General features: G+C 35.1%; 1 protein-coding gene across 8 annotated transcripts in view; it reads right to left on the reverse strand.

Annotated features, from left to right (window-relative positions):
• PAPOLA (poly(A) polymerase alpha) overlaps positions 1 to 16,899 on the reverse strand; it is a 58,887-nt gene that overhangs the window by 10,457 nt on the left and 31,531 nt on the right. For all 8 annotated transcript variants that reach the window (XM_040641458.1, XM_040641457.1, XM_040641456.1 and 5 more), the window contains exons 13-17: positions 12,791 to 12,844; positions 12,152 to 12,271; positions 10,563 to 10,672; positions 6,477 to 6,598; positions 2,569 to 2,711 (exon numbers count right to left, since the gene is read on the reverse strand). In XM_040641458.1, coding sequence (XP_040497392.1) covers positions 2,569 to 2,711; positions 6,477 to 6,598; positions 10,563 to 10,672; positions 12,152 to 12,271; positions 12,791 to 12,844 — 549 coding nt within the window. The remainder of the gene's footprint in view (positions 1 to 2,568; positions 2,712 to 6,476; positions 6,599 to 10,562; positions 10,673 to 12,151; positions 12,272 to 12,790; positions 12,845 to 16,899) is intronic.

Here is a 16,899-nt window from a genome sequence, read left to right on the forward strand (position 1 = left end):
AGTTATTTTCTAAAGGAAATGATTCTTTGGTTTTACTTCTATGTATATATCAGTAACTGACTTTATTTGGTAAAATACAACCAATGACCAAAAGCACACACTCTAAAGCAGTGCTGTCCAACAGAACCCTCTGGAACAACGTCTCATATCTGTGCTATCCAGTATGGTAGTCACTAGATAGATGCAGCTACTCTGCACTTGAAATATGGCTGGTGAGAAACTGAATATTTAATATTAATAAATTTAAATTGCCACATGTGGCTAGCGACTAGCATGTTAAACAGGATAGTTCTAAGAACAATCTTGTATCTGATTTGGGGGAACAGACATAACAGATTTGGGATGTAAGAAAACCCTGTCAAAGGCTATAAATAAGAAAATGGTCTGAGAAATAGAAGTAAGTTTCTGCATACAAAATCTAAGGGTTCATGACACCCTAAAGGACCACCCAGTGGCCCAGATAAACAATAAAGGCTTTCAAAGCCATCCCCCCTCTTCTATGTTCTGCATCCCACTCCCTCCTGTCATTTCAGGAAATTCAAATCATCCATCCTTTATTCTGGTATCTCTTCTTCAACTTTTCTGTCTCAAATAAATCCTATCACAGTTAAATAATCTCATTTTAATTATCCCTTTAAAGAAAAATTAAGGCAAGAAGTTCTCTGTGGTTATTCTCACTCCCTCAGCTACAGCTTGCACTCTCCAACTATGGAACAATGACATCAGTGTGACAAGGTGGCGACACGAAAGGACTTAGACTTTTGGTGCCTACGTGACATTTGCATGCAACCAGGGCAGTCAGCTTCTTAAGTGTCCGACACTTGGTTTCGGCTCAGGTCATGATCTCGGGGTCCTGGGACTGAGCCCCAAGTCAGCCTCTGTGCTCAGCACGGGGTCTGCTTGAGATTCTCTCTCCCTCTCCCTCTGTCCCTCCCACCCGAGCTCTCCCAAATAAATAAGAAAGAAAGAGAGAGAGAGAGAGAGAAAGAAAGAAAGAAAAGAAAGAAAAGAAAGAAAAGAAAGAAAAGAAAGAAAAGAAAGAAAGAAAGAAAGGGGCTTTGGAGTTCACTGGTACACAGAAGTCAATGAACTCAACAAGCGCAGGTAATCCCACTCCCCCAGGGAGAATACCAGGCCAAGCGCTCTCAAGGGCACACATATCTAATGATTGAAACAGAAAGGGAGAGCTGGCCCAAGAACAACCACAGATGCAGGAAGAAAACCAGAAAAGCTGGCAAAATGGCTAGTTCATAATAAATACTCAAAATTTGCTAAGCAAATATACAGTTATAAACTTAAAATCCAGAAGTCTCATTTAGGGAAGTTACTTAGTATTACGTAAGAAACTAACATTGTTTAAACTTCTGAAGTTACTTAACACATAGTTACTGTTATACATACATGTGCATAAACTCAAAGTACAAAAGACTTCTATACAAATTCCTTTGAAGAAACTATAGTATTTCCATTAAAAAAAAAGATTCTGCAATGATACACCGGAAAAATTTATAGGTTAAACATAAATATGGCTTTTTGTGTTCTAGTTCTTGCCACCATAGCCATGTATTCTTTCATAACAAAAGTGTTTAGCTGTGTTAAATGTTTTTGAAGACACTTAGTTCTTTTAAAAAAAGTTTCCTGTAACTAAAACCAGGCCACATAGACCTTCAACTTCCTTAGAAGAGCCCTAATACGTCCACAGATCTCCTCCCCTGCTACACAGATGTAAGCAGCCCCGGGACAGAAAGGTGATTTTGTCCCTCTTGTCCATTCTCCGTAGCACACCAGACACTGGAGGCAGTAGAAGCCTCAATACAGATCTTTCCTAAGATGGGATTACGTCCCATTAAACCCATCATAAATTGAAAATATCTTAAGTCAAAAAGGCATTTAATACACATAACTACCAAACATCACAACTTAGCCTAGCCTACCTTAAACATGCTCAGGACACTTACATTAGCCTACAATTGGGCAAAATCACCTAACACAAAGCCCATTTTATAATAAAGTGTTGACTAACTCATGTAATTTACTGAATATTGTACTGAAAGTGAAGAACGGCCGTATGGGTGCAGAATGGTCGTTGGTGTAGTGGCTGTTGACCCTGTGAGCACAGGGCTCACTGGGAGCTGCAGCTCACTGCTGTTGCCAGGCACCACGAGAGACTATCTATCGTATGGTATATTGTTAGCCCCAGAAAAGATCAAAATTCAAACTTCAAAGTATGGTTTTTACTGACTGTGTACTGCTTTTGCACCACTGTAAAGTCAAAAATCTTAAGTGAAACCATATTAGTCAGGGGCCATCTGTATGTGAAATTTGAGGGATAATGGTGTGAACATCCACTCGTATCTGAATTAAGATACACCTGTCCCAAAAAAGGAATACAAGTATGACACAACAGGACAAAAATAAAAATTACTTTCCCCCCAAAATAAGTTCAATTGTTATTTTTAAAAAATTAGAAGAGGGAATAAAAATAATATTCTAAATAGATGACTCTAACAAGAGGATTTATCAAGTATGTTTAGTGAACAGCCACTTCACTTCATTCCCTTTCCTTACCCCTGAGAGCTGCCAGAACTGTTCAATGGACTGGTCTTCATAGCACTGGTAGGTGAAGGCACAGACATGCTGTTATCACTGTCCATAGACAAATCGAGGCTGCTGTCATTTAGAGGCGTCAATCTGACACCTTCTGTTGAATGCTGCAATTAATAAAGTATTTAGTCAAATATACCTTTATTTTACCCAGATCTCTGAAACATGAACATCTTTTACTCTGATAAATGATTTCTACTACAAAGCATAAATCAGTGAAATCATGAAAACTCCAAAGTGTCATGCTGACTTATAAGGCAAAGATTTGGTAGATATACACTTCCTGACTCAGAGGCCTGACTACAGTTCTTTCATGGGCGAAAAAAGGAGAAATGAATTCTACATTAAACGTACACACTCTCCACAAGACACACTGTACACTAAAAAGCACTATAATGTGAAAACACATGGATCTTAGAGAACTATATATACAGACACATACACATATATATTATTAGGAAAAAAGTCTTAATGATAAACCCAATACTAGCAATGAATATCTCTGGCTTCTGAGATTATGATCAATTTTTTAAATCAATTTTTAATTATTCTACAATGAACACAAAATTGTGTAACGTCAAAAAAATTATCAAATAAGAACAGTGTAGTACCACTTCTAAACATCTATACATAAATGAGCCTCTCTCAAAAGCAAGAATTTCTGATGCTCTGACCGCCAACTTAGAATTTTAACATGGTACATTTAATAGCATAAATTATCCTGGGAAAATAGAAACAGAAATAATTTCCTGAAAGTGAAACCTAATATCCACATGTAAATCCTACTGTTAGTCCTGCTTCTTAAAAATCATAGTACTCAAAATGTTACTTAATATAGGAAAACCAAAATAAAGCTTAAACTATTAATGTTTCTATGGGATAAAAGTTGATTTCTAAAGAACTTAGTTTCTGTTTCTACAATCAATAGTACTGCAGTATCAAATTGATTTCTTCAGCTTTTTCTTTTTCCCCAGAATACTTTTTAGCCTTGTTGCTCCACTTACCTACAGAAACATTTTAATGGAAATGACTGCACTGTTGACAAAAACCCATATCCCATATGCGTGTGTGTGCGCGCACTCTAGTTCCCCAAATGACAAGACGCTCTTTGATCTAGCACTACAGACATTACTTCTGTACATAAACCAATATTGATCAAATGGGGAAGATGAGATGTGGCAGAATGGAGAGGAAGAGAAAGTAATGCCACTTGTTTATGAGGTCAGTTGTGAAATGTATTTTCTAATGAGTTTCTTTCCTATGCAAAAATGCTACCAATTTCACTCTCCACCAGACAAGGATTTGTACAGTAAGTAAATTATACTAATTCTACATAGTTACCTGCCTGACCAGGTGATCAAACACCTGTGAGACAACAGGCCACTGCTGACGATGATCTGTGAACCTGAAGGTTTTAACTGGCTGGTTTGAACACGAAAACAGTTGCTCTGCTTTGCCCCTGTCTATATCAAGTTTGGCACAAAAGACTTCAATGCCAAGACATCATAAATGTTCTATCCAAGCCTTCTAATAAAAGATAAATAAAGACAGAACACACTACAGAGAGAAATAAACACACATGCTTTGCATTGTGTGGGGATGGGAGGTCCCATTCCCATCTCCTACTATACAACCGTGGGCAAGTTTATTAGCCACTTGGTTTTTTCTATTAAAGACGACACTTGTGGCTTGTTGTATCATTAAATATAGAAAAACATTTGTACAGTGCTTTGCAAATAGCAGTTAATAAAAGGAAGCTATTAATAAGAGTCTAAGAGAAAAGATTCATGGATCTAGATTTCTAGATACTACTTCTAAGAACAGGAAAGTGCTATCTTACTAGCGGCCAACTTAGAAATAATCCAAATGACGTCAAATAAAGGAGAGAGATAACCATACTGCAGCCGCACACAGAAATACTAAGCAACCGGGTACTATCTATAACGTAATGTAATCTGGACAGATAACAAACACCCAAAGAGCGGGTCACAAAAGGGTATGTACCATCAAAAACCTTTTAAAAGTACATATGATATGTGGCTACATATGTGCACCCAACAGTCTATGTAGAAATACACACTAAAATGTGAAAAGTAGCTACTACTGGGTGATGAGAGTACAATTAAGCTTTATTTGATAAATAAGAAGTTTAAACTAAATAAGTTATTTCTGATCACTAATAATTCTTTTTATATTTCAGAATATTATATTTAGATAGATAACACCTTAAGAAATAGAATAAAAATAAAATTTATTTAAACTACACGTTCATTGTTTCGAGTATCAACAGTAACATGTATGTAGGCATTTTAAAAGGTAATCTGAGAATCAAGGGTTCTGGAAAATCTAATCACCTCAGTTATAAACAGATGTTTTAATAAAATAGAAATAGGTAAGTGTTAAAGAACATAACAATCTATTTACATTGACTTCTGAAAATACATAAAATGTTTATGTATTTTTACATGTAGTAAATACACATTGAAGTGTGGCTGCTTAAACTAACTAATAACACCAAGAGACAATCAGAAGACAAATGTCTGGCTTGACATTTTACTTAAAAAATAAAATTACTCAGTGGTAAACTTTATGTATATTTTATGACAAATAATAAAATGGCTTGAGAAAAGAACAGTACCTTTTTGTCACTTTCTAGATTAGTTAACTTATAAAAGCATTAGGTTGAGAAGAAAACAAGTCACAAAGAAGCTTTAATGTACTAAGTTACTTTAAAAACAAAAATGCCTTTTAAAACTGCATTTTAAACCAAAATAAAAAAGCAAGTGCCTCTACCTCCAAGTTATGGTGGTAACAACAGAAACCAATGTGAGCACTCGCTGTGTGCCAAGCACTAGCAGAAACCAGCTTGTACAGGTATTCACTCAGTTCAAACTCACAAAATATCTAATGAGACAGGTAAAAATATTATCTTAATTTTAGAGAAGAAGCAAATCAAGAACAAGATGTTCATTATATAGCTGGCCCAAGTCTCAGGTGGGAAGCAGTGGAACCTGAAATTGAACCAGTTTATCTACTCCAAAGCTCTTGTCCTTGACGTGTATGTCCGTACCATAATATATGCTATACTTTTCTTTCATATCCTCTTAAACAATATATTGTTTTACATTTTTAAAATTTTAAATCTTATATAAAATTATTAAATAGTACATACTCATCAGAACCTTTTAACTGAACATTATTAATATATGTGGCTCTAACCCATTCATTTTCACTGCAGTGTATATTCCATTAGAGAAATAAGCCACTTAGTCTTGAAATCACATAAAGTAAAAATGTAATTGTCACCTCTGCACTAAAATTCTAATATGTCCTCTATAGTAAGTCCAAATAAGAAAAACATGGCTGTAAGTTATTCAACAGGGAGCACTATTACCAGAATGACATTCTACAAAACATTAACTCTGGTCACCTCTGTTTGTGACCTTTATACTCATTTTTCAATAATATACATGTATAATTCTTAACAAAATAAAGCCATTTTTATAAAAAGTTACATAATTCAATTTACCCACATATTACTTAGTTTACTTTTTAAAGGAAAGGAAATTAGATAGTGATGTGGGTATTAAATGGATAAGAATAGAAGACTTTGAAAGAGACTACAAGCTTACGTAAAATAAGGAAAGGAAGCATCACCACTAATCTGTCTGAGGTCTGCAAGTACGTGCAAGAAACGTGACTGGGAGCAAGGTTTCACATAATGGAACTGTTCCCTGGAACAGATTTTTTAAAATGCTGTGATCTACTTCAAGCATGACTTAAACTGAGTCTAAATGTTGAAGTACTGATAGACTGAATACAGTAAAAACATTATGATAGTAATGCTTTTGTTAACTACTTTCTAAATTTACCTTTTTCTTTTTCTGAAGAACATGATTAGGTAGTAGTTGATGAAGTTGCTTTCTTTTTACATGCATTGCAGCAATTTTCATGTCCACCTCAAACATCTTGCTGTTTATTGCTTGCCTATAAACTACACAATTAGGAAATTGTTATAAGAAATAGAAACATTTTAACAAAAGCAGTTAATCTCACCCAGGAGAAATTATTCTAAGTAGGTATCCTTTTCTATCAATCCTGTGCATAAAACATCAGGCCAAAATTACCTCTAATCTGACACAATCCATTGCCTGAGCAAACTCTTAAGTACCTTTTACCACAAGGTCTATATAATGAATAAAAGCACAAAGTATACTAACTCTTCCAGTTAATTACTCTTAAAATAATTACTTTAAAGAGTACTTCTTTAAGAAACAGCAGAACTGGAAAAAAAGGGCATCTTCATACCCTTTTGTGCTACACTATTATTTAAAATTCTAGCCCAATTATGTAACAAATGCAGCAAAAGTCAAACTTATTGACTAAACCCAAAGACACCTTTTCAAGAATCTGCAGGACAGATAACACTTTAAGTAGTTAACATCTTCTATAATGAAAATAACTCAAATAATTGAGTTCACAGGAACAAAAAGAAAATGCTAAAAATATATTCAACCAAGTAAGTTCCAGAGAATCCCCAAAAGGAAAAATCCATTTACTCAGTCATATGACAAATTATTTATTGAGCACCTATACTGTAATCACACTGTTCTGGGCATGGGGAATACAGCAGAGAATAAGAGGCCAAAAGAACTTCAGAGTCTACACTCTAGTAGGGACAATACGATCAACAGGAAACAACGAAGTAAAAACTATTTCATATCAGATGATGACAATGCTATGGAGAAAAGCCGAGTAGGGAAGAAGACAAGCTCATCATAGAAACCGAGAGGACATCAGAGTGGAGACTGAAATGAAAGTGAAATAAGCAAAGATAACTGATGGAACCACATTCCAGGAAGACTGAAGGTCAAGGACAAAATGTCCTCAGTTGAGAGCATGTTTGGTATGTTTGAAGAACAAAAAGCCACTGGGGAGAGGGAAAAGTCAAGATCCATAATCCCTTAAGACCAATTCCAAAACCCCAAAAGCTCCCAACACGTAAGTTCTTCCTAAAATTGGCGCCAAAACTCATCTGGCAACAACAAACCCTGATCTAACCTATTTGTGGTTATTTGGTCTCTACCTTTGCTTAATGTGAATCCCCAACAGTTCCCTGAAGAAATATTACTGTCGCTGACTATCAAATGTTGCTCCAAGCCCCACTAGGAATATTACTCACTAGCTTTATTACCTTTCTGGCCCCAAGAATATGGATAAAGGATTCTGGACTTACAACAGGAAATGAGGCCACAGACATAATGAGAAGGCCAGATTAGGTAAAAGCTTGCAAACCACAGTAAGGAAGGACTTGAACTTCTTTCCAAATGAGATTGGTAGCCACTATACGTTTTAAGCAGGCAAGGCATGATTTGATTTACTATCATTCTGGATGGCTGACTGAGAATAGCTATTAGCCCGTTAATAGCTGGGCTAGGACAGGCCAGGGAACTGTAGTAATGGGAGAAAAACAACAGAGCAATGACAAATGGCTTGGACTAGTGTGATAGCAGTAGAAATAGCAATTAGTAGCAGGAATCTCAATGGATACTAAAAGTAGAGGCAAAAGGATTTTTTTAATGCAGTAACATTACATTATGAGAAAAAACGGAGTTAAGGAGGACTCCAAGATTTCTAGCTTAAACAAACTACAGGGATATAGCTGCGAATACCTGAGACCAAAAAGATTTCAAGAGAAGTTGGAAGAGACTGGAAGTAAGAATTTGCGTATTGAACTTATTAAATTTGTTTTATTAGAAAATCCCACAAAGAATGCAAGCTGGTGCAGCCTGGAAAACAGCACGGAGATTCCTCAAAAGGTTGAAAATAGAGCTACCCAAGACCCAGCAATCGCACTACTGGGTATTTACCCCAAAGATACAAATGTAGTGATCCGAAGGGGCACCTGCACTATAGCAGCAATGTCCACAACAGCCAACCTGTGCAAAGAGCCCAGATGTCCATCAACAGATAATGGATAGAGATGATGTGGCGTGTGCATGTGCACACGCACACACACACATACACAGGAATACTACTAGGTCATCAAAAAAAGAAATCTTGCCATCTGCAATGACGTGGATGGAACCAGAGTGTGTTAGGCTAAGGGAAATAAGTCAATTAGAGAAAGACAATTATCATGATCTCGCTGATATGTGGAATTTAAGAAACAAAACAGAGGATCATAGGGAAAGAGAGGCAAAAATAAAACAAGATGAAATGAGAGAGGGAGACAAATCATAAGAGACTCAAGCACAGGAAACAAACTGAGGGTTGCTGGAGGGGAGAGGGATGGGGGATGGGTAACTGGGTGATGGACATTAAGGACGGCATGTGATGTAATGAGCACTGGGTACTATATAAAACTGATGAATCACTAACCTCTACCTCTGGAACCAATAATACATTATATGTTAATTGAATTTAAATAAAAATAAATAAATTTACAAAAAAAAAAAAGAAAATCCCACAAAGGGGGCACCTGGGTGGCTCAGTCAGTCAAGCATCTGCCTTCTGCTCAGGTCATAATCTCAGGGTCCTCGGATGGAGCCCCGAGTGGGGCTCTCTGCTCAGTGGATAGCCTGCTTCTCCCTCTCCCTCTGCCCCTTCCCCCGCTTGTGCACATGTGCTCTCTCTCATATAAAATATTAAAAAAAGAAAAGAAAAGAAAAGAAAATCCCACAAAGTATTCCATTAAAATGTTTCAGGTCCAGGACAACTGAACATTTCCCTCCCAAAATAAAAAGTTCCTTGAAAATTCTGATGGTTCATTAGCACAATCTTTGATAAACAACTCAATTGAGATGAAATGCACAAAACAAATTTTCTAACTCAAGTATCTCTATATGATTTCTTAGTTTATAGTTTAAGTTGACATCAGAATTTTTACTCTGGAAAAAAACACTTCTGTGGCATTCAGCAAATGGAGTTACCACACTCAAAATCACATTCTAAGAAATCTATACGAGTGTTTTTGTTGTCACAGTTATTAAGGGTTACTACTTGCTAGGGACACTAAATATCCTTCAATGTTCCTCACCATAAAGAATTGTGCCGTATTCCACTTATATTCCTAAAAATGAAAAACCTACTTACCAATTACCAATTATTTGAAAGAAATCAACTCAATTTTTCGTAAGAAACAGTATTTTTAATCTGAATTTTCTAAGAAGGCAACTACCATGTGTCCCTTTAGAGTTCATCTTGTTTCCTTTGGAACTTTAACTGCTACTGTTTCACCAATGGCAAGGTTGCTGCTGGTCAGAATCACAACAGACAGCACCTGTATCAGGAGCAGCTGCCAGACGTCACACTGCTAGTGATTCCAAACACAGGTGCAACCGCCTGACTGCATTAAGTATGCCTTCTAGTCACTGGACCTGTATGTTCATCATTGTCTCTATGCGTATTCACCATTCCCCTGAAAAGTCGTGCACCTACATATAGCCTTCGCTTCTGTGAACTACACCCATTTGTTCTTTAGATAAACTGTTACATCTCAGTTATATCTCAGGGTATAGGTCAATCTGAAATGTAGCTCTAATCACACTATACTCTACCCGTGAATCAACACTTGAGTCTGTATTTGACACAGAGAATAAAATTTCCTCACATCACTGGAAGTCTAGCTTTGTAAATGTCTTAGCTTCAAGATTATTGAGGCAGTCAGACACAGACTGTCTTTTACCCAATCAAATACTCAGGTGGTTTCTAACTTCATAAATAACTGTGAACAAATTTAAAATGGTCCTACTTAACTGTAAATCTAGAATACAAAAAAATCATTCATATATTAGAAATTACTGAAACTATATAACTAATATAAAACATTAAGATTATTCTGATAATCATTGTTCAATATTCCCAATTAACGGTTATTGCAAATATCACTATGGTACACATGAAGACAAATTCAAATATTCAAGTTACGTGTTTTGATCATCCAAGGAGAGAAATACCTGTATCTGTGAAAGACTGAATATCATAGGTGAGATCAACACTGAGATTTTCAGAATTTTCTGTTTTTTTAAACACTAACCCAATCACCCACATCGTGCGAAATTCTTCCCTGCAAAGTAAGAAAAGTGTTACTAGTTTATCAAGACTTCATGAAAATGTTATCAATGTGGTTGACAACCTGAGGTATGTGGAAAACAGAATACATATGTATAAGCAAACTAAGTTCTAAACCCAAACTCCATCAAAACTCAAAGGCCTCCCCCATGCCTGTCCTTCATATTCCTATTACTATATAAACAGGGTACTGACAGCCAATGTTAATGATGATCCCAAAGTACCAAAGGCACAATAAAAATTATGTTCAAACTAACAAGGGAAAAGGAGTAATGCATTTTAGAAAAATCTGAAACAAAAAGATTATTCTAGACATAAAATTTTAACTAGAACTTAATATATTCCTTAAAATTTTAAAACTCAATTGAAAAGGTGGCATGAGGGGCGCCTGGGTGGTGCAGTCAGTTGAGCATCCGACTCTTGGTTTCGGCTCAGGTTGTGATCTCATGGGTCGTGGGATTGAGCCCCAGATGGGGTTCTGCACTCATCACGGAGTCTGCTTGGGTTTCTCTCCCCCTCTCCCTCTGCTCCTTTTCCCCCGACCCCTGCTCACTCTCTCTCTAAAATAAATAAATCTTTTTTTAAAAAAAGAAAAAGAAAAAAGATGACATGAACAGTAATTTGACTACAGATAACAGGAACAGTGGGTGATTCAGCTACTTTGAACATTTAATAATCTATGTACTGAATGGATCTTTTAATAATTAAAACTGCAGCAACAAAAAATTATAAAAAGCTCAAATAACAACTCTTTTACAGGACTGCAAAAGGAAATAATCTGTATCGACAAATCAAGAGTATCCGCTATACCACTGCAGCACAATCTCAAATGACTGAGTCACCTGTATTTGTCCATCTTTAACACTACTTTATTTTTTTAAAAAACTCATTACTAAAGCTCCCCTCACCTTCCAAATGCAACGAAGTATAGGCAAAGTAGAATCTCATAATAATAATAATACAGCAACAAGTGAAACCAGAGATTGACCTATGAAAGACCCTTAAAAGAATAATGTGAGCCTTTTATTAACAGATCTTCCCAATGTTCCAGAATCTATCACAAAGCAGATTTTCGCAAGGTAAACTGAAAGCATTTTCTCTCCTTTAAAAAATTAAGATGAAAAGCAAGACATATTTGGGATAGCAGCTATTCTGACGACCACTGTATAATATGGGTGACAAGAAAGAAATTTTAAGAAATGCTAAAAAGCAGATATGCAGAATTTGAACTCTGGTTAGTTAATAGGTACCTCATCATTTGACTATTTTCAGAGAAAACTATTTCAGTATTGATTTTTCTCAAGGAATAATTTTTGTCTTCAGTGTTTCTGAGGATCTGGAAAACCTAATCTCAAACTGGTTTTGTGCCAACAAAATGGTGACTTTAGTTATTAAAAATTGCCTATAGAAAGCTTCTACAAGTAAAAGTTAAAAAGGAGAGAAGGAAACTAGATTAAATTAGAAGATTGCTTACTTGTCAGGATTTTCTTTGGGTGCTGGAAATGACTGGGGATTCACATGAGCCAGTGTAATAAATTCATTCTTCTCCAAACTTCCAACCAGGATTCGGATTTTTGATTCCACCAAGCCCACCCTGAACAAATGTCACTTAGTATTAATGAAAATTCTGGTTAATTTAAAAAATAAAATAAAATGCACAAAGTCAAATATGTTTACACAAAGCAGTAATATAAGATCATACTTAAATACATGTGAGGGCAGTTCAACCATCTGAACTCCCATAGATAAAACCAGTCTTGGGCTCTAAAAAATGCTGAAGCAAAAACTGAGGAAGGATAATCAAGCCACATTTCAAACTAAGAAGGTTATAAAAGACATCCTGGCAAATATTTAAAGGGAAAAAATCAGTAAGCTAAAACAAAGCACTTTAAATATAGTTAATGATACATGGATCTCCGTAAGGGGAAAAAAACCCACAAAGTTGTGTTTGGATCCCCAAATTCGTAGGCTTCCATTACATGTGGTAAAGTTCCATTTATGAATAAAACCAGACTGGACGGGAAGACAAACTTTCTCCCATCTCCTACTGTGTTCTGTAGCTATCTGATTGATTTTTGCATATTGTCTCTGTAAAGTCTAATCTTATACTCACCATTCCAGGCGTTGTTTTTCTGTTGGTGCACTTGCTAGAAGTACAATATAATGCCTTTGGAGATAAAGACAACATGCTATTTATTTTATTTAACTGCTTTGTGCTGGATATTAACACCATAATGTAATAGCTTTGTGACAGTTACAGATCAGCATCAGTTTAGCAAGGGGGATTGCAATCTCAAGATGTACATAAAATCATAAAAGCTAAATTCCACAAGTTTCTAACTATTGGTTTTATTCTTCTGAGAAAGAGTGATTTTATAAATTATCCCAAAGCAGCTTAATTCAAGAACAATGAATAAACATTAATTGATAGTTTGGTTCAGACTCCAGTGGAGTGCTTTGTATCTCTAAGCTGCTCACTAAAATATAATCTATTAAAACAAAGTTGCTTTAATAGAAATAACGCACCAAGACTTTAGCCACAAAAACAGGATCACTAATTATACATATTACATTAGTAAGCTCAAAAACAGTTCAAACACACCATCCTTTTTAACTCAAATTAATAAGTAGCAAAAATTAAACTGAATACTGAAGACAGGCCTCATGATTTCTTTTTCCGGTAACAGTATAAATTTCTATTAAAAAGCAGACATGACTAATGTGGGAGCAAAGAAGAAATCCGATTTTTATGCAGAATCCAATTCCATTAAATTAGAGAAAAGGCAAGTTTTCATTTTACAAAATGCCATTATAACTAAATACTATTTTGTCTCTTTAAAACAATTTACAACTAAAGTATAATTCATGTAATTTTAGGATACTAAAAAAGTTCAGTCCTATATACAATTCCACAGAACCCATTTTAGAGGTGCTGGAAGCCAAACTTCTCACCAGAACCTATCTCACAAAAAAGCAAACTGCCATTACCTAGTATGGATACTAGGCTGAAAAACCAGAGTATGATAAAAATTTTTAAATTAGTTTAGTCTTTAAAAAAAAAAACAAACCTGAAAACTTTATCTTTCACATCTTATGAGGTTTCGGACCAAAACCAAATCTGGCAAGTTAAAGCATTTTTTTAACCATTCTTCCTTAAAATATTCCATTTGATTACTTATTATTTATGCCGTTAAGTATCTGAAAAATGGTTATGATTCTTCATAACTATGCAACGCAGGTATGAGACTTGTATATGTACATTATCTGTAATATAGGGTAATGCCTCTTACTGGCAGGGAAAAAGTGAAACTCAAATGAGCTAACTTCAAGGTAACAGAGGTAGTATGTATAAATATGAAAACATGTAGACAGATATGTGAATATGCAGCTCAAATCCATACAGACCAATACTTCCTTTACCACCAGTTTAAACTTGTTCAGCATTATTTGGATCAAACCAAATATACAGAACACACACAGATGGCTCAAATAAATAAAAGTTAATAAAAGTCACATAAAAGCACTAAAAGCTCATGCATTTTACGTACACAGAAACCCACTCTAAGACCCCTTAAATGCTCTTAAATGCACCAAAATCCTAACAAGCTCAGTAACCTGATTTCCAGTCCCTAGGAGACTGGAAATGGGCAGCAGACTGGAGTGGGGGTCGGGATAAAAAGGAAGATGGAGGAAGAGCTCTCTGACAGAAGTGTACAACTTACAACAGGAGACAACAAACTATAAAAAGCAGGCATATACACAAAAACAAAAAAGCAAAGTTATCTGAGTTCACCTAGTACAGGGACAAACTCTCAGTCTCTAAACTACTCTTTTACCACACTATTAAAATGGATGTTCTTAATCACCCCTGAGTCTTCAACAAAACCTGCACAATGTTCTCTATTTGCAAAGGCAAAACATACAATCCATCTGATCCATTTGAACATAATTTCGTTGGAACTCAAAGTTTAAAGTTCTGAAGTTTAAAAAGTTCAACTTTAGTTCTTATTGCAATGAGAGGGGGCCTGGGGGTGTGGTTATGTCCTTTACTCAGCCACATTTAAGCAAATTTGAAGTAGGAGATATAAAATACAATAATTCGGTTTAACAGAAATAACCTACTAGGAATCCATTAATAAAACAAAGGCTCATCGAGATAAGAAACTGAAACCAAAATACTGAGTTTGTTGAAGTTTTAAAAACCAGAACTGGTATTCAATTCCTAAGATCCCTATCAGAGAACAGAGAGACCAAGAAGTATTTCTAAATTTAGACTACATATATTTGTTTTATGCTGTCCCAAAGAATGGGAGCTCCAATTTCCAATTGCCACCATCATTTACTTGCTCAAGATATTCAAATGCCTTCAGGAGACACTTTGAAGTCTTTAATGCAATAGTCATTAACTTTTCTCCCAAATTTAAAGATTTCCAGTTTCCAATAAAAAATTTTACTATAAAAATGTATCCCCAATGAATTGAAACCTATTTAAAAATTCCTAAGAACAAATTTTGTTGCTCTTATTACCGAATAACTATTTAACCCCAAAAAACTGTATGTAAGTAGGTTTCCTGGCCATTTCATCACATTACTATTTTACCTGGGTAGATTATAGCTATGTGCACAGAAAAATCTAATTATCTTAGAGAAAAAATCCTTATAATTCCATCTTTAAGTAACTCGGGACCAAGAGTTAAAATTCAGTATTTTAAGTTTTTAAAACATTTTAAGGCTAAATTATTCTATTCACACATACTCCTTGAAATTATAATGAATCTTACACCTCAGAGAACATGCTGGCCTCTTGCTATTACCTTTCCTTCCTTTTTTCCTAGTGAAATGGAATACCTGAAATAAGTATTCACATAACCTATGTCAATGATGATTTATTTTATTGATACATGTCAACTCGAATTATCTTAAAGGAAAAACATGAAAAATGTCTTCTTAATAGTTACTTAAAATGCACAAAGCACCATTACACCCTTTTTCTCAAGGAATACTGAGATCTTCTGGAAGATGACTTGTCTGCTTTTTAAGAAAATGTAATTTCCCCCATGCTTCCCTCCAAGAATGACAGGCAAATATGTGACAATTTAAAATCCAATACATAACAAATGGCACTACTTTCAGGATATACTTCAGATAAGGCTTAACCAACTTTGACTTGAGAAAACAAAGGATTTCAATTCAGTTGTACAGCCAATTTGGGGGGTTTTACATATGGTTAAAAGAGAAATTCAAATCTGTGACTACCTCTACATTCTAATGATAGTAAGCACTAGGTATTATAAAGAGGAAAATTTTTGGAGAAGTTAACAATATAAATAGGATTGGTATAGATAAAACCAGCCCATTATTGCCACGTTTTCAAAAGTTTTCCCAGGACTCAGAGCTAAAACTTAAATTTTTCTGATATAATTTCCTCTATTTGTTGCTACCTCCTTATACTTAACCATGCTTGAAGTTGTTTTTGATTATCTAAAATGATCGGTTTCAAGAGAATTCAGTAAAGACAATAATCTATGATTTTTTTACTCAGTCCACTGAAGACCTTATGGGTACTATTTGGCATAAAGGATAGCTTAAAACTTCTAAAAGACAGAAGATTAAGCAAGCTTAAAAAAAAAAAAAACCTTCGAAGTTCTAGTAATGCAAATTTATTCAAACAGATGACACTATCAAGGTTTCAATTTCAACAATTAAATCTTTCTTCAAGTGAAGGAAGCCACTTAAGTACTTTCAAGAACTTCATTCTACCCACCTTAGTCCTATGAGGAAGAGAGGAAAAAGAATCAATCTAGCTTAGTCTTTGATTCTCAGGGATTAAGAGATGCTGATATTTTTCTATAAAACCAGTTTCTTCCTTATTCTCCATACAAGCAATTATGTACTTCGATGTAGTTTTTTTTAAATATCAGAATATATGTTTAGTAGTTTAAATGTTCAAAGGTACTTCCTCAACATCAGTTAAAATAAAAAAACAATAAAAAATTATCTGCCAAATGGAAAAGCACAATTTATGGGGAATAAGTAATAAACAAGAGCATTCAATGTTATACTATTTAAATATTTACTGACAACCAGTGCTCCCAGAACACAACAATTAAGCTGGCTCCATATTGCTTTTTCATGCAAAAGATACAGAAACAAAACACAGAGACATCATGAAGGTCATCATTCTTGTTTTTAATTGGGGAAATAGCATAAAGCAATCCTGCT

Source organism: Ursus maritimus, unplaced genomic scaffold (genome assembly GCF_017311325.1).
Source record: "Ursus maritimus isolate PB19 unplaced genomic scaffold, ASM1731132v1 scaffold_25, whole genome shotgun sequence".
NCBI classification, from domain to species: domain Eukaryota; kingdom Metazoa; phylum Chordata; class Mammalia; order Carnivora; family Ursidae; genus Ursus; species Ursus maritimus.